The 27,407-nt window shown below is 33.7% G+C and overlaps 1 protein-coding gene, 1 long non-coding RNA gene and 1 pseudogene across 2 annotated transcripts in view; 1 reads left to right on the top strand and 2 right to left on the bottom strand.

Annotated features, from left to right (window-relative positions):
- Positions 1 to 3,828: 3,828 nt before the first annotated feature.
- On the top strand, positions 3,829 to 5,908 carry LOC140039782 (uncharacterized). The gene is made up of 4 exons (XR_011842589.1): positions 3,829 to 4,174; positions 4,869 to 4,970; positions 5,307 to 5,355; positions 5,627 to 5,908. It is a non-coding gene; the product is annotated as an uncharacterized lncRNA (long non-coding RNA).
- Positions 5,909 to 11,829: 5,921 nt separating this feature from the next.
- LOC140040732 (COMM domain-containing protein 4-like) overlaps positions 11,830 to 27,407 on the bottom strand; it is an 85,139-nt gene continuing 69,561 nt past the window's right edge. The window contains exons 6-8 of the mRNA XM_072086883.1: positions 18,010 to 18,090; positions 17,576 to 17,746; positions 11,830 to 13,397 (exon numbers count right to left, since the gene is read on the bottom strand). Of these exons, the coding sequence (XP_071942984.1) occupies positions 13,357 to 13,397; positions 17,576 to 17,746; positions 18,010 to 18,090 (293 nt within the window). The 3' untranslated portion in view covers positions 11,830 to 13,356. The remainder of the gene's footprint in view (positions 13,398 to 17,575; positions 17,747 to 18,009; positions 18,091 to 27,407) is intronic.
- LOC140041379 (5S ribosomal RNA) lies at positions 21,638 to 21,755 on the bottom strand (annotated as a pseudogene).

The following is a 27,407-nucleotide window of genomic DNA, read 5'->3' as shown; positions in this document are numbered from 1 at the left end:
ACGGGTGAGCCAAAATTTTGGGTACGAGTAAGCCAAAATTTGGGTACGAGTTGGCATGGGTACGGGTTGACCTGTATTCGGTATGATCAACTAGCGTTCGTGTTCCCACCTAATCGTCCATTCATAGAAGTACTGATGAAGATATCAATCTGTGGCGACAATAGAATGGACCCGAGACCTGGCTATCTTTGACTTTTAAATAATAGAAAGTTTTGAAAAATTTGTTAGGCTAGAAATGTACGTTGTATGATGTGTCCTCCCTAGGCCTATGTTTATTGAAAAATGGTTGTAGTTTTCTAAATTACATTGTACAAGTTGCGATGAGAAAATTGTTATTTGATCATAAGTTAACGTGTACATAAAGCAAAAATATAAATAAAATTTGTTAGTAAAACGTTTAATATGAGTAAAGATATAAGGAAGAAAAGCAAAGAGATTATGGAGCGGCTGTACCAGAATATACAACACTAAGTATTGTAAAGTTAAAAACTAAAAAATTTAAAATTTTAGGCAATCTTGTCAAAGGTCAAGCGCCTTCAGCCTGCCACGTTTCGATTTTCAATTGATTGATTGAAATATATATTTATACTGGGTAACCTCTTCAGTCAAAGACTGGTCTCCCAGAGGACCCAGTTGGTGATCAGTGGCTGTGATGTACTAATACACCGGGGTAACCCCCTACTCGTCTCGAAAGATGTACTAGGTTCTTTAAAGTGCACACGAGCAAGTTGTGTACACTGGACCTACGGTTTATAGTCCTTATCCGAGAAGACTCGTTCTACCACCAGAACCATCGAGTGAGTGAGCCTCGAACCCCTGCCGATGTTATGGCTACGTGATTACGGTTCCACTGTCTTAACCGCTCGGCCACTCACCCACAATATTGAACTTGACGCTATACAATCTTTGCTTATACAGCAATAAATAAAAAATAAATTTAAAGACAAAAATCCTAAAGCAGCATGGAAAGCAATTAAAACACTAACTGGCTACAAAGAAACCATATTGCGTGTACATGGAAGTGAGAACTTCGCTAATGACTTAAACAACTTTTTCTGTCGTTTTGAATCCGAGATATTAGTTACCAAAAATGAAAATGAAGACACAGAAATCCGCGAAAATGAGACTTCATTAGTAAACAATGCAGTCATAAATGTAGTTGATGTGCGTAATGTATTCGCCAAAGTAAAGCCTGGTAAAAGTACTGGCCCTGATGGAATTGGAAATCGTGTTATTAAATACTGCAACCAAGAGTTGGCACCGATATATACCAAACCTTTTAATGAGAGTTTAGCAAGTGGTACAGTGCCCAATCAATGGAAAACGGCCTGTATCTCACCTATTCCTAAGATAAAAAATCCCAAGGAACTTAATGACTATAGGCCAATAGCTATCACATCCAATGTTGGTAAGTGCCTAGAAAAGATTGTACTTAGGCAGTTGCTTGATCAGACCAAATTGTTTCTCGATCCTCTCCAATTTGCCTATCAGAGTAATAGAAGTGTTGAAGATGCTGTGCTCTTCCACTTACATAATATTTACCAACATTTAGATGTGCCTAAATCATATGTAAGATGTTTGTATATAGATTTTTCTAGTGCTTTTAATACCGTTGAACCTGGTTCATTAGTACGCAAACTTAAAGAAATGAACGTAAACGACACATTGACTTCATGGATATATAATTTCTTAACAAAAAGGTTCCAGTATGTTAAACTAAACGGTATTTTATCTGATAAAAGAACTGTTAGCATTGGCATGCCACAAGGGTCTGTTATCTCCCCAATGTTGTTTTCACTGTTCACCAGCAGTTTCAGAGCCAATTCAAATGAATGTTGTATAGTAAAATATGCAGATGACACAGTCATCACTGGATACATTACTGGCAATGATGAAACAAGCTATAGACAACTAGGATGTGATTTTTATCACTGGTGCTGCAATAACAACCTGAAACTAAACATAAAGAAAACAAAAGAAATGCAAATTGATTTTAGGAAAATTAAAGAACCCTTAGAACCTCTGATTATAAATGAAAATGAGATTGAAGTAGTAAATGAGTACAAATATCTGGGTTGTATAATTGACAATAAGCTAAATTGGATAAAAATGTAAATAAAGCCACATGCAAAGCCAACCAAAGGATGTTTATTTTAAGAAAAATTAAGTACCTACAAATTGACAAAACTATACTTAAATTGTTTTATAACTCTGTAATTCTCAGTGTAATACTTTTTTGTAATGTTTGTTTTTATGGTAATACAATGCAAAAAGATAAAATTAAACTTAATCGAATAGGAAATAGAGCAATTAGACTAGTAGGAGAGCACTTACCTGATGTTGAATCCTTGTATAAAGAAAATGTGTTAAAAAAAGTAAAAAGTATCATTGATGATGAAACACATCCTCTTCACAAACAATTTGCTCTCATGAATTCTGGCATAAGACTACGTGCACTTAATACCAAAACAAAACGGTTTAGGTGCTCGTTTGTACCTAATGCTATACACTTATATAACTCCAGAGTACAAAGGTAAAATGTAACCGCTTTTGCTTATTTTTATAGTTTTAATGCTTTTATATAAACTTTAAATCATCGTTAGTTCAATATAATAATAAATCATATAATATAATTAAATAATAATAATTTTTATCTAATTTTAACAATTTTTAGCCTCTTAACTTTTTGTGTGTGTTTTTGTAAATTGTATTTTATATTTTTGTATTTTGCCAGTTTTCAAATCACATTTCTGTTTTTTAAATGGACAATAAAGTATATATGACTATGACTAATAGCAAATAATAGCAAACAAATAGCTGTATAATTGCTATACCTGATACTGCAATAATAGCAAATAATAGCAAACAAATAGCTGTGTAATTGCTATACCTGATACTGCAATAATAGCAAATAATAGCAAACAAATAGCTGTATAATTGCTATACCTGATACTGCAATAATAGCAAATAATAGCAAACAAATAGCTGTATAATTGCTATACCTGATACAGCAATAATAGCAAATAATAGCAAAGAAATAGCTGTGTAATTGCAAAAATAGCAAATAATAGCAAACAAATAGCTGTATAATTGCTATACCTAATACAGCAATAATAGCAAATAATAGCAAACAAATAGCTGTATAATTGCTATACCTAATACAGCAATAATAGCAAATAATAGCAAACAAATAGCTGTATAATTGCTATACCTGATACTGCAATAATAGCAAATAATAGCAAACAAATAGCTGTATAATTGCTATACCTGATACAGCAATAATAGCAAACAAATAGCTGTGTAATTGCAAAAATAGCAAATAATAGCAAACAAATAGCTGTATAATTGCTATACCTGATACAGCAATAATAGCAAACAAATAGCTGTGTAATTGCAAAAATAGCAAATAATAGCAAACAAATAGCTGTATAATTGCTATACCTGATACTGCAATAATAGCAAACAAATAGCTGTATAATTGCTATACCTGATACAGCAATAATAGCAAATAGTAGCAAACAAATAGCTGTATAATTGCTATACCTGATACAGCAATAATAGCAAACAAATAGCTGTGTAATTGCAAAAATAGCAAATAATAGCAAACAAATAGCTGTATAATTGCTATACCTGATACTGCAATAATAGCAAATAATAGCAAACAAATAGCTGTATAATTGCTATACCTGATACTGCAATAATAGCAAATAATAGCAAACAAATAGCTGTATAATTGCTATACCTGATACAGCAATAATAGCAAATAGTAGCAAACAAATAGCTGTATAATTGCTATACCTGATACAGCAATAATAGCAAATAATACTCTCTTAAATTCATCGATTGGAAATTTCGATCGTATTTACGTTTGATGATTAAAACCAAACTTTTTAGACTGAATATGGTATTCATGAACGTGAAATACGCTCCAGTTGAAAATAAAGTTTCAACTGATAGAAAGTTTGATTACAACATCCAATCAGCGCCTAATATATTGTGACGTGAAAGCGCGCGGACAACAAAAGTTTGTCTTCCCTCTCCTCGCTTCCCGCCCGCCTGATCTTCAGAGTCAGTGTCTTCATGCACTTCGATCGTATTTTAGATTCTTTGCCGACAATTTACGAGCTACCGTATTCGTAACATATACCAATTGAATCAATATCTATTTTAGAAGGTTGGTAATCATTTATTTTAAATTGAATCTAAGGCATACGCTACATTGAGGCCTACATTCACACCACCACCACCGCGCACATTTTCTGGCCACAGCACAGATCTAGTTAGTAGGCTAGTTGACGTGACAGCAGCGAGTGTGGTGTACGGTTACGGCTCGAGTTTATTTTTGCCGGTTACCGAGTTAGGCTATAGGCCTAGCTAGTGAGTAGCCTAGGTTAAATTTACTAAATCAAATGTGCTATGCCTTGAATATTATTCTATCTAGGCTAGGCCTAGCCTAGTTGAATAGGCATTTCCATTGTATAAACAATTTTAATGAATACTAAAAAAACGTTACTTTGTAATTCTTGATGACGTTCTCTAGGCCTACCCTAGCTAGCCTAGGCTAGTACTAGCCTAGTAGGCTAGGCATAACTAGTAGGTCTAGCTGGAGAAGAGCTAGGTCTAATAAATAGGCCTAGCCTAGTTACTAAGCCTAGGCCCTACTTTAATACTATTTCCTAGACTAGGCCCTAGAGGCCTATAGCTAGAACCTCTAGTAGGGCCTAGCCTAGGCGTCCTACCAATAAATTATGATATAATTAATAATTATAATATTAATAAATAATGACGATAGGCTATACTGTGTATACTGTAAACTGTACAGTACTATAACATTTAGTAGAAACATATTATTTCTATCTATTGCACAGGAAAAATGCTTGACTACACAATGTCAATGATGTTTCGGGCTGCAATCATTCACAATAACAACATGGACATCATCTTGAACGATTTATATTTATTTTTTGATAGTAAGTAATAATAATATGTTGTATATCTGTATTTAAATCACTGTATTTATACATGTCAATTGTGTATAAATTCGTGTTTTTTAAGCTTTAAAACTGAACAGGGACTGGATTAAAAAATATTTCCAACCTAGAAGAAACTACTCGACATACCGACATGATGCTAGAAAAAGATTGCCTAATTATTGGTGGCTTGACTGAATCTGAACTAGCCTATTATTTTTACTATTTGTGTTACTATTATTAATGTTTTATAATTTATTTTGTGCACTAGGCCTATATAATGGTCTTGTTATGCTGATTTATATGAAGCATACTATATGTCTCAATCTTCTACAGAGCATGAACCAAATCAGAAGCTGTGAATTTGTTCATTCAACATATCCATGTAAGCATATTAATTAATAGTACAGTTTTTATTTTCATTTTAAAAATTACGAATGTCAAAATTTACTTAAATTAGAGAAAAGAGTTTTATATGATACTCTTTTCTGATAATATTGAATAGCAAAACTATTCACCGTTGCTTTTTAAGACCATATTGAAAATAAAAAATTATCAATGATAAAGATAGTACAGTACTACTACTAAAGATGCGTACATTTATCAAATATTTTATGATAAATAACAGTTTGTTATGCTTTTTGTTATTCTTACAGGATGCAACAGATGTTAGAAAAGAGTATGCAGGTCAAAAATTTGCACAGCCATATTTATTGTCAATTGGACGGTCATCATAACTCAACATGTACTTTCATTCAGACACATTATAGAAGCCATGGTTGGGCTTTTATTTAGGCTGCACTATATTTTCCTGAATGATATTTGTGGACTTTGTAGATGCCCTCCCAAGAATTAGGGTATATCACCAAGGCATATAAGATAGTTTTTGAATTTATAATTATACTACTGAAAGACAAAGACTACAGCAGTGTCTTGACTATTGTAATATACTGTTATGTTCAATAAAATCAAAATGGAATATATATAAGAAACGTATCTTTTTTAAGCATCGTATTTAAACAAAAAAGTCAATCGATTTTGGTTGAAAAAATAATTTTTCCAATCTTCTTAGTTTGAAATTTTTCAATCTTTGAATCGATTGAAAATCTTCAATCGTTATTTCAATCAATCCGATTTGTCCCTACTCACAGTCGGCCAAAAGTTGAAAAATCAACCGTATCGATTGAATATTCAGTCGACCAATTTAAGAGAGTAGCAAACAAATAGCTGTATAATTGCTATACCTGATACAGCAATAATAGCAAATAATAGCAAACAAATAGCTGTATAATTGCTATACCTGATACTGCAATAATAGCAAATAATAGCAAACAAATAGCTGTGTAATTGCTATACCTGATACCGGATACAGCAATAATAGCAAACAAATAGCTGTATAATTGCTATACCCGATACCGGATACAGCAATAATAGCAAACAAATAGCTGTATAATTGCTATACCTGATACTGCAATAATAGCAAATAATAGCAAACAAATAGCTGTATAATTGCTATACCTGATACCGGATACAGCAATAATAGCAAACAAATAGCTGTATAATTGCTATACCTGATGGGTGCAGGTCAAGTCGACCCCAAACAGTCTCGGCCAAAGTCAAGTCGACCCCAAACAGTCTCGGCCAAAGTCAAGTCGGCCCCACGTAAAGTCGGCCTCAAGTCAACTCGGCCTCACGTCAACTCGGCCAAAAACTAATCGGTCAACTCGGCCACAATAAAGTATTGAACGCAAAAAGTGCTTAATATTATTATGATTATTACTATCCACTCTTTAAAAAAAATTAAGAAATAAGAAAATAAGAAAATAAAAAAATGACATCATTGCCGATATGAATAGAAGTACCCGCGTTTTACAAAAACACGTGCAGGTACCACATTTTAGTAAATCGAAGACCATCATGGAGCTATTATAGCTCCATGGTTCCACCATTTGGCCATAGAAAAATGATCGTACTGTACATATCGTTTTTGTCCATGATTTGCATTTAAAAAAAAGGGGAATCCCCGGTCAGCGAAAACACGTAGCAGTTGTAGATATCGAAATAGCTGTCAAAGGCACAGGGAGGCGCAGCTACAAATTGGTTTCAGATGTTGTCGCCTAATCAAATGCATACACTGAAGAAATATACGCATGATTCAACCATAGAGTTAACATTAATTAATACCTCAATGATTCAACCAAACAATCTTATTACACCTAATATATGTCCTCGCATATCGGACATGTTTATTGAATTTTGACGCACGAACGAACATACGCGCCCACGTACGTGCATCATCATATTGGGTGTATGCCTACAATGTGTTCCTATTTATTATCCAAATGTTCATATTGTACCGTAATCATTAATAATACTGTAGTATGAATTCTAGCTTATTAATCAATTGTTTGTTATGCGCAATTTCAGAACAATTTGTGCAATTTGAAATTTTATTAAACGTAAATAAAGAAAAATTGGTGAAATCCTTCTTTTTTTTTTTTGCTAAAAGTATTATTGTCTAAATATTAATATTCATTAAAAGTCAGAATTATTCATAGGTAATAAAATGTGAAGAAATATTATTTTATCAATCCCCTTCCTTTGCACCTTTTGCATTGCATACTTTAACGGGGCCGAGTTGACCGATTATTTTTTGGCTGAGTTGACGTGAGGCCGAGTTGACGTGAGGCCGAGTTGTCTTGAGGCCGAGTTGACTTGAGGCCGAGTTTACTTGAGGCCGACTTGACTTGAGGCCGACTTGACTTGGGGCCGACTTGACTTTGGCCGACTTGACTTTGGCCGAGACGGTTTAGGGCCGACTTGTATCGAAATCACGTCATAGCAAACAAATAGCTGTGTAATTGCTATATATGATACAGCAATTAATAGCAAACAAATAGCTGTGTAAGTGCTATAAACTCCAAAATGACCAATCCTGTGCTTTACTCAAATTTATGAGCCCTCCATGGTTTAACACAAGTAGGTAAATTTATAGTCAGGTTCCTCATGTATGAAAATAGGGGTTCCGTAGGATTTTAATGCCCAAAGTGAGATTTCACTTGATTTTACTTTATTATGGTGCTAGGATACCAAAAATGCTAGGTAACAAATTTTCAAGATCCCGTAACCATGGTAACAGCCCCAAATTCAAAATGGCGACCAAATGGCCATATCTCCATAACCCTTTGGTCTATTGACAAGATATTAGTATCAAAATATTCGGAATATATATATTTATATTCGTTGTAATAGAACATTTTTACTAAATGCAACCGGAAATGCTTTTTTCTGTACTATTGACCCTTGACCTTGACTCGTTCTGTATCTTAAAAACGGCTTGTCATAGAAATTTTAAAATGGTCTCAAATTGCTCAGACCTTATATATTTATATTTATTGTGATGCAATATTTTGTTCAAAAATGTCCGGAAGCAAAGTTATTGACCTTTGACATAGAGAATAGTTTACAAGGATTTTTATTCCGTAGTCTCTGGTCATATCTTCATAACCCTTTGGTCTATTGACAAGATATTGGTATCAAAATACTCGGAATAAATATATTTATATTCGTTGTAATAGACCATTTTGACTAAATGTAACCGGAAAAGCCATTTTTCTTTACTAGTGACCCTTGACCTTGACTCGGACTGTATCTAAAAAACGGCTGGTCATGGAAATTTAAAAATGGTCTCAAATTGCTGAGACTAAACATATTTATATTTATTGTAATGCAATATTTTGTAAGAAAATGACCAGAAGTAAAGTTATTCACCATTGACACAGAGAATAGCTATTTACATACAAGGATGGATAATACATCATTGTGGGACTCCAACAACCTCCAGATCACTAGCCTGGCGTTCACTAGGATAATTATGTTATGCATTCAGTTCTTTTCTAAACTCACATTTTCAGATATTGTTTTCAATTGCCATTTTGAACCTCTATAAACGTATTAATTGAAGATTTCTGATTTAGCTAAAAGTAGTGAATGTCAGAGTGAGATTTGATGGTAATTATAACCTATAATATTAGAAAGGTATTTTGCAGATTTGTTTTGCCCATGACTGGTTTTCATTTATATGCTCGTCTGATACATTGCCATCTAACATTTAGATGACAGTGAATAAAAGATTGTAATTAATTTGAATGTAAAGAAAAAAATCTGTATTTAAATAGTGCTCTTTTCCCGGATCAGGCTCTAGAACAGAAGGAAAACCAGTTAAAATGGGTTGGTGATCTTGTTGGCATTACTTAGGAGGAGGAAATCGAACTAGATATCCCATCGAACTCACTCTTCAACACAAAACACACAAATCCTTCAAGATTTCAAATCAAATCAACAAAATCAACACTTTTTTTAACTTTGTCTTAGTAATAATTTCAAAAGAAGTAAAGAAATACATCTTAAACAGAGATAATAAAAAAAAGGAGTTGAAGCTTTTTGAAGTTTGTGACCAAAGTCTGGTTGTGGACTATACCTGAAATGAAAATGAAACTAAAAACATTTTGTAGCTTGAAGGAGATAAAATCATAAGATGCTGTAAACATCAAAAACCTCTTGGTCACTTCTAACAATCTCACTCCTTAAATTCGTCCCTTTGCTTGGGGATATTATTCACAAAATGGCAGTCAATATTAGCATTGAAAGATTGCTTCTCATATCTTGAAACATCTAAGAAGAAAAACCAAGGAACGTCTAACCACGTAATAATGTATGGCCGGCAGAAGTTCAATGTACTGTATGAGAAACCTCCATATAAAAATGTTTCAAGAACAAGCATTAAAGGTACAACAGTTGAAGAATCAACCACTCTCACTCCTTGACTGTCTTAATGGCAACAAGGATGCTGACACAATAAATGCATGGTACTGATGTAATTAAAGATGTTTTAATCCAATTTTGGAGCTCCAAAATGTAAAAAGTATAGCAATTAACATTTCAGGAAAAGTTCAGGAAGAATCAATTTGGCTACGTCATTTTAGTGAAGTGGATGAATTAATGAATTTTTGCGGTAATTTTTACTATTTTCCAAAGTTGTTTACATAGATAAATGTGCTTACACTATAAAGTATATACTATTTATAAAATATATAAAAACTATAAATATGTGATTAGAAATTAAATATTCGAATGATGATAATATGTATAAACTCATGTTTTTAATCCCTACCACAAACAATTGACCATACATGCTCAAATAGATAAATGCTTATATAAATAAAGTTCATGTTTATTAGGTCAAAGGTCAATAACTTTACTTCCGGTCATTTTCTAACAAAATGTTGCATTAAAATCAATATAAATATGTATGGTCTGAGCAATTTGAGACCATTTTTAAACTTCTATAATCAGCCGTTTTTTAGATACAGTCCGAGTCAAGGTCAAGGGTCAATAGTGCAGAAAAATAGCATTTCCGGTTACATTTAGTAAAAATGTTCTATTACAACGAATATAAATATATATATTCCGAGTATTTTGATACCAATTTCTTGTCAATAGACCAAAGGGTTATGGAGATATGACCATAGACTACTGAATAAAAATTCTTGTAAGCTTTTCTCTATGTCAAAGGTCAATAACTTTGCTTCCGGACATTTTTTAACAAAATATTGCGTTACAATAAATATAAATATGTAAGGTCTGAGCAATTTGAGACCATTTTAAAATTTCTATGACCAGCCGTTTTTAAGATACAGTACGAGTCAAGGTCAAGGGTCAATAGTACAGAAAATAGCATTTCCGGTTGCATTTAGTAAAAATGTTCTATTACAACGAATATAAATATATACATTCCGAGTATTTTGATGCCAATATCTTGTCAATAGAGCAAAGGGTTATGGAGATATGGTCATTTGGTCGCCATTTTGAATTTGGGGCTGTTACCATGGTTACGGGATCGTGAAAATTTGTTAGCACTTTTGGTATCCTAGCACCATAATAAAGTGAAATCAAGTGAAATCTCACTTTGGGCATTAAAATCCTACGGAAATACACGAGGACCCTGACTATTATGGGCCCTTTGAGAATAAACTTAAAACTGAGATATAGCATTGCGATACTTTGACAATATTGTAAATACTGTACGTAATAACCATTTTGGTCGCTATTTGAATTGTAATTTTCTTTCTGTGAATGTGGTTACTGTTTATTGTATTAATTAGTAATTATACAAAATATAAACGTCGTAGTGGTGTATCGTTACATGTACTTGACTATTTCAATCGACTATAACAGGGACAGTTTTAGTTTTTTTGGACACATTTTAGGACAAGTTTCTCTTTCGGAAGTAGGCCTAATTCCCAGTGTGCAAATTTTAGTTGACTACATTAATCATTGTGTCTGTTTATTCGTTTCTGAAAACGACAATGTATTTATAGTCCTGCGGTACGTACATTTGAAATCGCCAGTTTTTTTACGCTGAAATTACTGTGTATTCGAGAACCATCTGTGGACACAACCTAGATGGTACGCGAGCGAACCATCTAGTAAAATATAAGGCTTGGTAAGTACTATACAGTAGTAGTCGAAACAATCAAGTAGGGGTGCTGAACTTGTGAATAGCTTAGTAACTTTTCAAGAACATATGTATAATAGAAGTCACACTGCCTATTAACCAGTTGATATTACCTCATCGTTTAATCATCCCTTTGGAATGTTCCAATTTCCAATGGTTGAAGCTGAACATTTTATCTTGCTTGCTTGCTATACAATAAATTGTATCAATTTTATATACTGAAGTTTTCCAGTGTTTTTGTTCCGTTCACTCACACAAATAGCCACTTGCTTCCAGGATGGCAACTCGTTTAACATAACTGTGGTTAATGTGTTGATGATGGTTATGTTGAATAAAAAATGGGAAAAAAACCCTCAAATTTTCTATGTTTTGTTTTATTGAGAATTTCCGACTTTAAAATCTCAGTTGACAACAAATGTATTATGAAATTACATAGGATAAATATTAATTTACCTGTACGTTAAAGTTTCATCATTATTTTATGAATATGGTGAGTGAGGTGTAAACAGCCCTACTCATCCATCCCTTTACGTTTTGTTGGTTTTGTCTATAGACCAGTGCCTATCTATGTAAAATACTGATCTTCTATAGAAATGTGGTTTCCTTCCTACTTTGAAGAATCGAGTATTGAATGTATGTGTGCGACATTTATGTCTCCTTTACCATTTGCATAAAATAGTGATAATCAAAATACACTATACTGTATATATTTTTATTCATAAAATAGTGATAATCAAAAATCAAAATACAGGGGCGGATTGCAATATAAAGACTTTGTCTTAGGCTTAGATCAAAGCCCTAAGCCCCTCGCGAAAGTCTTAGCTATGCCTCTCAGCAAAGTTGCGGTCTTAACTGAGACTTTATTAGTAAAGAATTTCAAACAATCAAACCAGCCTATCTTCTTCTTTCGTCGTTCTACTCATATCTAAGTACTTGTGACCATTCTGATGAGGTGTCTCCATTCTTGTCGATCTTGAGCTTCATTGTAGCAACTGATTATTGGTCGGTTTGCAGCACCACTTATAGTTACCGACAAAAGAGGGCGCTATACAAACAAGTGCAAATAGAGTAATTTAACAATAAGGAGTACTTTAGCGACAAACTCCTCAGTAGGACATATTGAGGCCATTTTAATGCATGAATGGACACACTGCCTATTCAATAGCGTTAAGATTACGTAAATACTAGGAGATTTTAGCAAATAAATAAAAATATTGGCAACAAAATTGTATGTAATTTGATAGTAAATATTAGTTAATTATTACATTCTTAGAGTTTACAAACAAATATTTAAAAACAACTAATTTTAAATATGCTACTACAGTATATGTAGTCTTTTCTTGGTCAAAATAGTGTAGCGCTAGGCCGCGTATGGAGAATATGCATACAGCTTGTTGGTGCGGTCAGGTAGGTGTGGGCCTATATAGATTTTATCTATTGAAACAATTGGTAGATCAAAATAATAATGTACATGTCTTATCAACCTGTTGGTTGTCAACAGAATTAAATATTTAAATAAAATAGTGCAATACCCCTTTTCTATACTCAGTATCATAAAATCAAATCACAGCAGTATTTAAATAAGTTAATTTCGCCATGATATTACTAGCATAGCTCACGTTGTGCGGTTAGCGTAAGTCTGCCTGGAGGAGGCTTAGAATCTAAGATCACGACGCTGAAATTCTAAGGCTAAGACTTCTATTGCAATGGTCAAATATCTAATACCCTCATTGCTAAGGGTTTCATCTTGGGCTTAAGTCTAAGACCGAGGTTAAGACCTTTATTGCAATCCGCCCCAGTAATATTTAATATTTTTTATTGAGTATTATAATCAGGAACCGCCAATAGTAGAAGCTTCAATTGCTAGATTCAATCAATACATTCCATCAACTTTATTGTTTGTTTTATTTCTGGAAATGAAAAAAGAAAGAAAACTAAGCTAGACCTTTTCATGTTAATGTTTTAAATGTATTCAAGTAAATTTTCTTTTGGATGATCCAAAGTCAAATAAAAATCATAAAACTTACGCTTTTTACTCTAGCTTTCGCTGGTCAACGACGCAGCTTAATCATGAGTGAGTCTCTGTGACTTGAACTTGTTACCATTAGCTCTCGTATTTGGTATAGCGCCATCTATGAAACGTTCAGGTTTACCTAAATGGGATTGTCGGGGCCTCCTCTTTAGTAAGTTGTTGTATAATTTTGGGAGTTCCAAACCGCCGTCGTCTCTGTTCATAGTGTTACCATGTTTTCTTATTTTTATTGATTCTTTTATTTTTCTGTCTTTCCATGAAGATTCTGTTCCTAGTATTTTTACGTTCCAATTTGGTAAATGAGTGTGAGTGGTCATGTGATCGGTGATGGCTGAGTTATGAACAATTTCTGAAGCTGAATTTCTTGCTGAACGTGTTAAAATACCTGTGCAATGTGAAGTGACATCTGCTTTGTGTTCTTTTATCCTTGTGGATAAGGTTCTAGCTGTTTCTCCTATATACACTTTTTCGCAGTTGTTACAATTGTCATCATTTTTTATTTTGTCTTTTGGGTGAACTAAAAGATTTCTTAATTTGTTTTGTGGAGTAAAATAAGTGTTGACATTGTAACTAGATAAGCAGGGTCTAATTCTTTCTGATATTCTTGGTATGTAAGGTATCCCTATGTTTCCCTTGTTTTTGTTGGTTGTATCTTTTGTTTTTTGTTTGGCATTTTGTTTTTCTTTCTCCGATCTTTTTTGGATTATCTTGTCCATGGACTAATTGGGGTACTCGCACCCAACGAGCGCATGTTTAATCTTTTCATTTCTGTTAGTTTCTCTTCTTTTTTAGTGACAACTTTTTCACATCTGTCAACCAGAGTGTTAACCACACTTAACTTGTGTTCCAATGGATGGCAGGAGTGAAAGTTTAAGTATTGGTCTGTGTGGGTCTTTTTTCTGTAAACTGTCGTCAGGTCTCCATTGTTCATTGTAATTATGATGTCTAAGAAGGGTAATGTATTGTTAGACTCACTCATGATTAAGCTGCGTCGTTGACCGGCGAAAGCTAGACTAAAAAACGTAAGTTTTACGATTTTTATTTGACTTTGGATCATCCAAAAGAAAATTTACTTGAATACTATACAGAGATCCAGATGAACCTTTTTACTAATGTTTTAAATGTATGACAACAATGTCTATTATTATTATTATTATTAACTTTTATTTAAAATATAAAAAATCGACCAAAATTACAACTCGTGGCTAAGAGCCAAATTGCGTGTAAAAATACATGTCATAGTAAAAATATATGTCTGGTCGGTGGGATTAAATCAGCTGTTTGTTTAATTTTGGGGAGATACTCAGCGAACTTGCGACAATGCTACAGCCTTCTTTGAGCCAAAGTCTCTAATTTAAGAAAATCAAGGGCACCAGAGTAAGAAAATAATTGTTTCCTAGCATTATATGGCAAGCCCTCTTTTGCACATTTTCGATACAATTGCTTAATCTACTAGTCAAACCAGAAAGCCAAACAACATCAGCATACTCAACAACTGGTCTAATATAACCGCAAAAAGGTCAATTTAAGCTCTTCAGTGTTAAATCGTTTTAATGATTGTAAAAGGAAAAGTTTCCTAGAAGCTTTAGTGATGATGGAATCAATATGACAGTCCCATTTAAGGTTGTCTTGAAAAAAAACTCCCAGGATCTTGGCTTTATTAACACATTGGAGCTTATCAGTTCCCAAGTGTATGTCAACGTGTGAAGGTTAGGTAGAACTGAAACACACCTTTAGGGCTTTACATTTTTTGGGGTTAAGCATTAAACAATTGTCATTACACTAGCGGAAAAAAGAATTAAGATCATCTTGTAAAAAACCAGGCAATGAGAGCTTACGATTTTCACAAAAAGTAAGATCATCAACATATTTCAGATACTTAGTTTTAGAATTTGAACCAGCATCGTTGATCATGATCTGGAAACATAAAGGGCCTAACTTGGTTGGGACACCAGCTTTTAAGTAAGAGTAATTAGATATGGTACCATTATATTTAACACATTGCATACACAGTTATTAACATCGATTTTTGTACTTATATCTTGCAAGATCCAGTCAGTGAGGGTAGTAACAAAGTGCGAGACAGCGAGGCACGCGAGGCAGGGAAGGCATGCGAGGCAAGTCAGAAATGTATGCGAGGCATCGTTTTACCATCATCAAAAAATGCGAGGCATCATTTTATCATTTCTCAAAATTGCAAGGCAGGAAATCACCGAAATTGAAGTAGCCTAGGCCTAGCTAGGCCCGCTAGGCTAGTTTCCTTTTGCACTTGCCTTGTATTTTAACCAACTTTATCCTGAATACCACAGCTTAGAATTAGTAGGCCTACTTTAATGAAGAAAAATCACATAAAAGTAACAATAAATCCATTAAATTGGTGATTTTACAGACGTTGTTTTTCTCGCATTTCGCACACTCAATGTTCAATATTTTGGTTTCTACGGAACGCCAAAAGAGCAAAATTATTGTTGTAGATTCTACAAAACTGAGAACATTTCACATGTTATAGATCAGTGTATAATTGATAAAAAGTTTCAGTATCAGAAACAATTTAGCGACCCAAACATTGGGTCACGACCCATAGGTTGCAGAACGGCGCAATAAAGCACCTAGGCCAGACATGATTCATCCATGGATTCTTCTATGTGCTATCTTTAATTCTAGTCTCCGGGAAGAGGTTATACCTGATATTTGGAAATGCGCAAATGTAGTGCCTATCCCAAAATCTAGTCCACCTAGTAGTATCGAGAATGATATTCGCCCTATTTCACTTCCTTCTACTGCAATGACTGTTTTTGAAAGTTTAACTGGAGAACAAATTTGGGCCCACCTGTTGATGTCCTTATAAAATTTTTTAATGAATGTTTTTCCGCGACAGACAAAAAACAAGAAGTTTGAATACATCTGTTAGACTTTCGGAAAGAATACGATCTGATAGATCATGGAACACTTATTGAAAAAAATTGATTTCTACCTTCAATCTTGGATTAGAGCTTTCCTTTGCCATAACCAACAACGTGTAAAATAGGTAACGCCTTTACTTTATGGAAGGGTGTAAATGGTGGTATCCCCAAGGCTCGTGGCTGGGGCCCATTCTCTTTATTGTCTTTGCTGATGATCTTATGGCGGCGGTGCCATGTATGGACGACACCTCCGTCTATGAGTGCATTGGTAGGGATGGTATGAGTGGGATCCAGCCACTTGCTGACACCGTTTGCGCATGATAATCTTATGGAACTAAACTAAAAAACTGTTTTGGGGTTAGCTGCAAGAGGGTTAAATAAAATTTTGACCCATTGATCATAAATGGAACCCCCATCGAATGTGTAGATCAAACAAAACTCCTGGGTGCTAACCTGACTTGGAATGCCAAAATTGATTGCATGTGTAGGAAGGCTAATTCTAATTCCTACGGCAAATGCGTAAAGCCAGCCTTAGCGTTCACAAATTAAGTTTTTTTTATTGTAGTATTGTCTGGCCTGTAGTTTAATATGCTGCGCCAGTGTGGGCTACTTGTTTGACCCGCTTAAAAATCAATGCTATTCAGAGAAGGGCTTTTAGAGTTATACTCCCGTGGTTTTCGTACAAAGAGGCACTTTATTTTTTAAATATCCCTTTGCTTGAGGACTGACGTACCCGACTGTGCAAGGAATACTTTCGAAAACCGAAAATTGCTAGTCATATTCTCCAAAACCTACTGCCACAAGTGCGTCACATACCATATAAATTAAGATCAGTCACTGAATTTCCTCTACCAAAGTGCAATACAAATAGATCAAAGAACTTCATTATTAACACCGATATTTTTAATGGTTAGTAGATGGTTTTCCTTGCGCAGTCGGGTACTAAGATTTATAATAAGATTTATACTTAGATTTATATTGATTGTTTGCCTTATTTATAACTTATATAATTCGTAATTTTGTATATATTTTCTTAATTTGTTGAATTGTATTTAAATTTTGTTATATAAATTGCAATAAAGTTTTCATCTCTATTTATCTTATATTGGTTTTTGTAGTCAGTACTATATTTTTCTTTGCATTTTTGACTTACCAGATAAAAACATTTGAAGCTTATTTGCAGAAATCATAAATGATTCAGTGTTTGTGTCCTCCAATTCTTTAACACTCAACTTAAGCTGCACACAGGGTTCATTCACTTCAAGTAACTCATTGGAACTTAAAATGTAATCAATTCGCCAATCAGAAGAAACCAATTTTGATACTATAAAAACAATGGTAATGTCATCATGTATGAATCAATCATAACTATCTTTATCTTTGATGTAAATGTAATATAAATTATTACTATAAAAATAAAACTAAAAAAAATAAAAAAATGTTCTGTATCTCAGTGTTATGCACAATTACTGTATTCAGCAACTTGGATGTATTATTAACTGTAAAATTCTAGAAAATATTTTATTTTTGCGGAAGGATAAATAACTGAGTCACTGGATATGTAATACAATATTTATTATACTCTACCTCTAAGACCCTGCTTTCTAAATACCTTTTCCAGAATGGGCCTTTTATCTTGATAAGATTTGCATAATGAAGTAGCATGTTCTGAAGTGAAATAGCAAAATACATATTTAGGAAATGTTTCCTTTCCACAGTAACTGTGACGCTAAATGTTTAAAACATGCTTATCCCCAGCTTACATAGCACATGTGTTAAAGAACTGTAAAGTTTGTCATATTAATGCATACTACAGATCTATTGTATTAAGTTTGATCTAAAATGTTCATATTCTAAAAATGTTCTTGCCTTAACCCCAACAATGGTCAGGACCGGTGGCTAGGGGTCCTCGAGTTGCAAAAATATTTTTTTGTATGCTCTAAAAAAATTGTAAGAAAAGATGGAGGAGTCAAAAGTAGAAGGGGAGAATTGAGGACCTGCCTATTATATAGAGTGTCATTTTCTCAAGGACCAACCCGAAAAAAAAATTGTTCTTTCAGAGTGCCATTTCCAGGCATCTAGATGTCCATATTTTTAAATGTTTGTAGCCACAGTCTGAGGCTTATATTTATCAGTTTTACCTCAACCAGAAATGTTTAAAGAGTGTAATTTCAGGGCACCATATTGCTAAAATTGTCTTAGTTTTTAAAACAGTAGGCCCACCCATGATATTTTTAGAGTAGTGTAATATCCGGGCACCATATTCCTGAAATTATCATTTCATATGGTTACTTTTTTTTTTGGTGGTAATGGTGGACGAAGAGAGTTTAAAGCTCAGGTACAGGCATGAATTTTAAATATAATATTTGGTTAATTGTACATAAATCAAATATTTGTAACAGAAATCAAGACGAAAAAACATCAATTTCCCGTAATATGGTCAAATACAGAATTTGGCAAAATTCTTCCATAAAAACCAGGATAATTTTTTTTCAGTAGTTAGGTACCCGTATATTTCGGTGTATAAGACGCACTTTTGACACGCAAATTTGACCTCTAAATTTTGGGTGCGTCTTATACACTGTAACTTCCTCACGCACCCTTAAAAAGCTAGTTAACAGTGTACAGTAGCTAGCTAGGAGGCCTATCTACCTAACCTAGCCTATTAAAAATAGTGTACTACTCTGCAATGTAGGCCTAGCTAGTACTCCTGTCGAATCACGGTTGATCACCACATTGTGGTAACAAGTTTATTGAATTTTTAATTAAGGTATAAATTGTCATCCCCGACTGTAATAATTAATATTTACAGTACTTGAATGAGATATTCTATCCAGGCCAAGTACTCTCTGAACTCGCGGGTGTGTATTCATCACAGCACAACATATTTATGGAAGAGTCCATTAATTATGGTGGTGTCAAATTTTAATTACACAAAAACTATTTCCCTTGATCAAGGTGGTTTATTTTATTACATCTCTATGTCAACAATCCAATAAATTTAAAATCATGTAGGCGATAGTTCGTATGTCAAGCGATATCTAAAAGAGCGTGTTGTTATTGCGTTAAGTAGCTTCCCCTAATCTCATAATGTATATGGCCAACAGTGCTGGGCCAGGCAAGGAGGAGCACATGGTTAGTGATCTCCTTACTGTAAATGCATGCATGCATAGGAAAGATTTTCATATACCGTACATGATATTCCTGCTTCATTTTCAGCCCAAAAACTGAACATCGTTTAGATTGATTTTATATAATGGTCATACACACAATAAGAAGGTATATTTATTTAAATAATATGAAATTAAAGTTACTTAAATAGACATAGGCTAGCCCTACCCACACAGTGCATCGTAACTGAAAAAATATGGGGATTTCCCTTTTCACTGAACGTTCAGTTGAGACTGATTACGATGTAATATTAAGGCAATCAAACAAAATTATATCATTTGATTCAATAAATATGTCTCAAATTTCATTGTTTTATATGTAAAATACCATTGTTTTGATTGTAAAATGCTAAAATTTCGGCCTAGAAATAAGTGCGTCTTATACATCGACTACATAAAAAATACTAATATTTCAGTCTCCGTTATGGGTGCGTCTTATACACAGGTGCGACTTGTACACCGAAAGTAGTAGTTATGTCTGGTGACTCCCTAGACGGTGAAAAAAGATGGTGGATATACAGTACAGTGGATAATTTTTGCTATAGCATGAAAATAAAAATCTGAAGTTGAATAAAAATATCAGAAATGTAATATTTAAGTTATATTACCTATATTTAGTCATCTGATAACATTTTTTACCACACCGTTTATTTTTCATAGCTTTTTAAAACGCCTCTCTATTTACAAAATTTGTGTACAAAAGAATAGAGATTTTACTGTGTAATTTGAACTATCCCCCACTGATAAGTGCTTATTTTCAACAAGCTCGTGTAACACAAATAAAATCCCAAAAATTATGAAACATAGGGGAAACTATAGATCAATAATTATTGGAATTTCTATTGATCAATAGAAATTTTTTGCCCGCACCTGGCCTTTAATGTTTAATCAAAGGTATATGACATTTTTGCTGTAAATAGCCTACAGTAATAGTACCCTAAAGTCATTTGCATGCGCACTCTGATAAAAGTACTTTGACAAATTAATAAAATAAAAACAAATTGTATCACAAATAAAATTTGAAATTACTGTATTTACGGCCATTGATTTGTTACACACTATCCCTTCATTTTAAAATATATTTAGGCTAAAAAATTTAAGCAATAGTGGATATGGAACTTTAGACTTTACTTTTGACTGTTCTGACCTTACGAAAATAAAAAATGCTAAAGAAAAATTGTGCTGTGTGAATTAGATGTGCTCGCAAACACATAACAAAAGTATAAAATGCCAAACTATATTATTTTGCGTGTCTTTCGTGGTGTATTAATTGATACATTAGGGACAAAATAAAAAAAGTGTACAAAAATTGAAATGAAAAACACATTTCTAAGGAAACACGAATTGTGAAGTATATTCATTTACATTTTATTTCACTGATTTTGATATTTTGCAATATTTTTGTAAGGGATATTTGTTACCTACATGCTATTTTTGTAATTAACTTGTGGTCAACCAGTAACTCCGTTTGTTTGCCTTAATAATAATTTGTATTGCATGATTAAGTAGATGCGCACTCTTTCCGGCTCCTGACAAATTGTTTTTTTTTTTTTTTTTAATTGTAAAGAAATATCTGTAAGCTACAAAATGAAAGCAATACTGGATACGGGACTTTGTGCTGTGTAAATATTAATCTAGGGTGCGCCTCAGAAATTTTACTGATAAAATATGAATTGATAAGTTATCGAATTAAGACGTGAGGTATTGGAATAATAATAATACTTACGGACTCTGAAATCAACGCAAAAAGTAGTAGAAATTAGTAAAAAGTTTCATCTGGATCTCTGTATATTTTTATTTTTTTAAATTTTATTTTATTCAATCGAAACCAACAGCTATAATTACCGCCACTAACAGGTTTGATACAAACAAAGCCAGGAGAGTTTAAAGCACCTTGATTGGTCCTGACATTGGTCCTGACATTGATCAAGGGCTTCTCTCATCCAGTGCCCACCTTGACCAGAGGTCTGAGGCAGATACTAGATGCAGGGGCTGCCATAAGAGTCAGCAGTGCTGATTTCAAATGCCTAACGGGACCCCAGCTCCGTATACAGCACCCGCTATTCCCAGATGGTCTCCCATCCAAGCTCTAACCAGGCCCAACGTTGCTTAACTTCGGTGATCTGACAAGAACCGGTGTTTCAACGTGGTAAAGCCGTATATATATATACTACTCAAATAAATTATTCTTTTGGATGATACAAAGTCAAATAAAAATCGTAAAACTTATGTTTTTTACTCTTGCTTTCGCTGGTCAACGACGCGATCATTCGATACGGTTGACTAAAGACTGTTTTTTTTAGCGGCCTGACATGGTATTTGTAGATCCGGCCAGGGCGGTACACAAAAGAGGAGGTTGCGTAGTTTATACAGTGACGTAACATGGTCGCTGAGATATCTAATTACTACTAATTTTTGCCTTTTTTAATAGTGTTTATCCTTAAAAGTCAGGAAAGTGACATAGCCTATCGTGTGTGGCCCATCAATAACCATCAGTGTGCCAAATGTGAACACGTACCGTTCAGTGGTTTTGGAGGAGATACGTAAAATACGCGAAAAATTTTGTAGCATTAATATATAGATATTAATATATAGATAATAATAAAAACATTTTAAATAAAAAGCCTTTCTGCTAAATTTGTGCTAAAAAATAACCATTTAAATTAGTGGGTGATCGTCGACCAAAAATGTTATTACCCAAAATGCAAGGCACTGTTTCAGGCCTGGGTTTTATGGTTTGGGCGAAGTCCCCCTTAACCGACTGCAAACCATCTCTGACATGCCCAATACCTCATCTATGAAATCCTCCAAGTACGAAAGGTTATTCGTTAATTGAAAAAATCGTAAACTCGTTCGTGAATAACTCTAATTCTAATTAACTTCTTCCCTGTATGAGTGTACATCGAGCGATACGTGTCTGTAAATTTGAAAGAGTTGCAAATGAATTGCCGATTTTCAGCTGAAAAATAAATAAATATATTTATGCGAATACCGCACTACAGCAAGCTATGCCATGACCGATTCATACTAAGTACACCGCCAGACAACCGCGTACCTATTGTTTAGATCACTGGCAGTCAGCATTCATAAAGCATCCTTCTTCCGACATACTTTAAAAAATGGAACGCAGTGGTCAGCTACAGTATTTATGTTTGGCTACAGACTGATACGAGACGGTCCTGCATTTCAAAGTGATTATTAATGAAAGAAGCATTTTGATAAAACCACAAATATCAAAAAAAATATGTAATATCAGGGGAAAATTACAATAATTTTTTCCACGGCCGCTCTCCGTGAAAAATGATGGGTCATTAGCCGGTATGCTAGTCACAATAGATTGCATATAAAGGAACTATTTAGGAAATTAACTTTCACAAAAATGCAAGGTCATTCTTTTAATTTGTTATTATTTAGAAATAAGGAGACACTTTTTTGCATCAAGAGCAGCTGAGAAATGGAACTCACTTTTGCAAGATAAACAGATTAAAATCTGGTTTACAGAAAAACCGGTCTGATCACCCATATATATTATTTATATATATAACTATACAACTTAACTGATATATGGAGACAGTGCCACAGTGATAAAACACAATTTACCTGGAGGCGAAAAGATACTTTTCGTATATTAGACTACTGATGCATATAGTGATCTTTCAACAGATATAGGCCCTCCTTATTTTCTGACCATCAAGCAATCTCACTTAAACTCGTAAATACCAACCAAGTGAAAGGTCCAGGAATTTGGAAAATAAATAATAGCATCTTAAATGATACATACGTAGACAATATAATACACATAATAGAAATCATTAAAAATAATGAAAACAACTTAAGTCCAGACCTTCAATGGGAATTCCTGAAAGTTAAAATAAAAGAATTTACTCGTAGATACTGTACAAAGAAAAAAAAAAGAAAGAAACACCCAAAAAAATAATTTACTTAATGAAGTTGATGAACTAACTGGTCAATTAAATGTTTCCTACTCTGAAAATACAGACAAAATAAAACAGTTAGATGACATCTACCTTCTAAAGGTCTAGAATCGAATGGTTCGAAAAAGGTGAAAAGAATAACAAATTCTTTTTAGGATTAGAAAAAGCTAAAGGAAAAAGAAAACAAATTAACACTGTATTAAAAAGAAATGGTAAATATACTTCAAATAACGAAGAAATTTTGAAAGAAGAAGTTATATTCTATAAAAACCTATATTCTAATAAAGATATACCTGCAGATAAATTGAATAGATACCTAAACAATACATATTTTAACATTTTATCTGATGAAGAAAAGGAAAAGTGTGAAGGTCTTCTATCTGTTGATGAATGTACAAAAACGATTTTTAAAATGAAATTAAATAAAAGTCCAGGTATTGATGGCCCAAGTGTAGAATTTTATCGCACTTTTTGGAACCATTTAAAACATATCCTATGTGATTCTTTAAACTAATGGAAAGTTATCTACAACACAAACAAGAGGTATAATAAACCTAATATATAACTAGATTTAATTCGTCACTATGACGAATTATAGGTTATATGCATTGATTTAAATAAAGATAATTGATTGATTTAAGATATATTGATTGATTGATTTTCTCAGAATCGTTAGTTATTTATAATATATGATAATAGGATCTTGCTAACGCAAATACAATAGCCGGTATCATAACCCAATCAAAGATCTTTCTGCATATATAATGTCATAAACCACATTTGTGTTTTTATTTAGATTTCATTATAAATCATGTGTATAAGGCCAAATAAAAAAATATACTTGTTAAGCGTCACACCCTCATAAATTTTCAGGGGCGGGGGGACGGTTTTTTTTTTTTTTTTTTTTTACTTTTTATAGAGGTATATTTTTGCGCGGTGGACGTTTTGCCCCACTTTTTTTAGGACGAAACGTCAAACTTTTAAAATGCGAAACAGAACAAAATTGACTATGTATGAAATATTATTGCTTATGACAAAATTGAGTTTTGTATTGTTTATATCCAGACGTAATTAAAACATTAAATTTAATTGCCACCAAGCGAAATTGTAGGCCCTAGGCTAACTAATCCGTCCAAGCTGCTACCCCCACCTCACTCATCGGCCATCCGCCGTCTCTCGCTCGACTCATCTATCCAGGAAATTCCCTATCGCGAGAAGCATGATTTGGTCTCCATAATACTAAATAGTGGGCTGATTTATAGTTTGAAAACAGCTTACGGCATTTCTTAAGTGAATTTTTATTCAACGTATTCATTCTTCTTTGATGAATCCTTTGCCAATTGCTGTGTAAATCAGTATTTAAAGTTGTGATGCAAAAAGTGTATGTAATTATTCCACAGGTAAACCAGGCATAAGGAAACCCATCGCCCAACAGGACCTCGTGGTGTGCCGATCTCGAGATCATCGTAAACAAAATTGGTAGAGTCCATTATGTATGGGGTGTTTCCTATTTACGAACCCATAAAAAAACGCGCTTCGACCACTGTGTAGGCAAAATATTTATTTCGTTAAATCCCTAAATTGATAATCGCGTATTCTGTAATCACTTGACTGATGATGTAATCCTCAGCGACGTACTAAATGCGCATGATTTAATGTGTTGGGGAAAAAGCTTGCTGTTTACCACATTACATGATTCGCGGTGCTATTCGCGTTTCCTTGACGTAAATCGGCGGCGTGTAAATGAAACAATTGTTTTCACCAAATTGCCGTTGTCGACATAGAGCGATCGGCGGCTAGTGTTGTCTAAGCTAAAAAGTACGTATTTTTCAAAAATTACACTAGCCTAACAAACATTTGCTAGTTTTGAAATTTTCAAATAGCAATTATGAAGAATCTACTAGCAAAATCCTAGTTTGCTAGCGTGAATTTCGAGCCCTACTCTGGAGCTGGGCCGGGCCGCTGAACTTTCCGTTGTATATCGGTAAAAAAAAAATAAAAATAAAAAGAGAGGCGGCTGGATAATCAGGAGCGGGCGGTGACGCTTAACAAGTATGTTTTTTTATTTGGCCTAATCTATACACTAAGAAATACAATTGAACAACCAATACGGATAATAAAAAAAATCTTATTTCGTTTGGTTTCCCAAGGTGAGACTCGAACTCGGTACTTGAATGCTATAGACACGAGCAAAGACCACCGAGCCATACACCAACTGACTAAAAGTTTTGGAAAGATTCCTCCGTGTATTTACTATGCAGTAACCACTTTGGTGCAGATAGATTATTACATACCGCAATGAATTATAATGTTTTACTATGACATCTTTAAAAATTTTTAAAAATGATGCACTGTCAAACTATATACTTTTAACTTTAATATATGAACTTCTTAAGGAAGAAAGTTAATGTTAAGTTTGTTATTTTGGCCTAAGAAAATGTTATAATTTGTTTGATTGTCGGAATTAATTTTGTTAAATTTAATATGCCATTAATGATGACTTAATCAACTTTTGTTCTTCTAATTTCATAATAAATCATACATATGATACATACACTTCAAGAAAATGAAATAAAAAATAGGTGTTCCCGAGCATTCTAACGATATATATTAATTTTAAAATTTAGCATATTTTCACAATTTTGTTAACTTACACGTGCGTAGCCTGTCACTTTTGACGAATAAAATATTAAAGAAAGGTTATACAACAGTAATCGGACAAAAACAGTGCGCATTAACGTTTGACGCACAGTGCGTGTGAAAAAATCTGTGCACTCATGGCAATTTTTTAAACGCTTAAAATTGCCTGAAACGTACTCTGATTTCATCGAAAATAAATTCTGACAACTTTCAACATTTTAAGCGCGCGTACGCATGCGTTATATGCGCTACGCACGTAATTGTATTGCTGTATGATGAAATGCGACCTGAAATTTATGAGTACAAAATTTTGTTTAAAAGTGATTCATGCTTGTGAAGATATGATTACAAACTTGATTTCGTTAAATCGCGCGTAGACCGCGTAATGTTTGATTGCGCACCCTGAAAACATAACCACATCGATTCCTGGCCATAAGGAATATACTCTGAAAAATTGACTTAGATAGATGAAACTGATATCAAGATAATTCATGGACAAAATAGTGCTAAGGAAAGAATAAATAAATAAATAAACAAATAAATAAATAAAGATCCTGACAGAATCAAGAGGTTATATGCATATCATGCATATAACCTAAAAAGGGACAAAGAGAAAACTTAGAAAACTGGAGACCGATTACTCTTCTTAATGTCGATTATAAAATATTAGCCCATGTATTAGCTAACAGATTACAAAATGTGATAGGATCTATAGTATAGAGATAAAGCAGCAGCTGAGTGAGTACAAGAATGTCCTTTCAAACTTTGTACACCTCAGTACAGCCTTCAAAGACATGAGTGAACGAAATTCGTCCCTAGAACAACAAATTCTCAGTCTACAGGCTATAATTAACAAATGTGAATTTGAACAACCAAAGAAATGTGTACCAACTAACAACCTATGTACCAAACAAACAGAAGATAAAATTGTTACAAAGAACTCATTTGATGTTCTTGATGATGATGTTCACCTTACATCCAGCTTTAATGAACTTCATGAAAGGAACATCTGTCCTGAAGAAGTCAGAATTAAGAGTCTTCAACAAGAACTAGTAGGTAAGGAGAATGAATTTGTGGTGCCGCAACACAGTGCTACCAATCTGTCAAACCAAATGCAGCAAACTCCCATGATGAATCGTCAATTGAATTGTCCAACCCCTTTGATGGACTTGCCATAGAAGGGACTATATGTGAACATAACCCTAATACATCAGTTATTTCAGACGTACACACCAAAGAA

Source organism: Antedon mediterranea, chromosome 2 (assembly GCF_964355755.1).
Source record: "Antedon mediterranea chromosome 2, ecAntMedi1.1, whole genome shotgun sequence".
Taxonomy (NCBI): Eukaryota; Metazoa; Echinodermata; class Crinoidea; order Comatulida; family Antedonidae; genus Antedon; species Antedon mediterranea.
The sequence above is the reverse complement of the archived record's forward strand: the minus strand, read 5'-3'. Positions and strand labels throughout refer to the sequence as shown.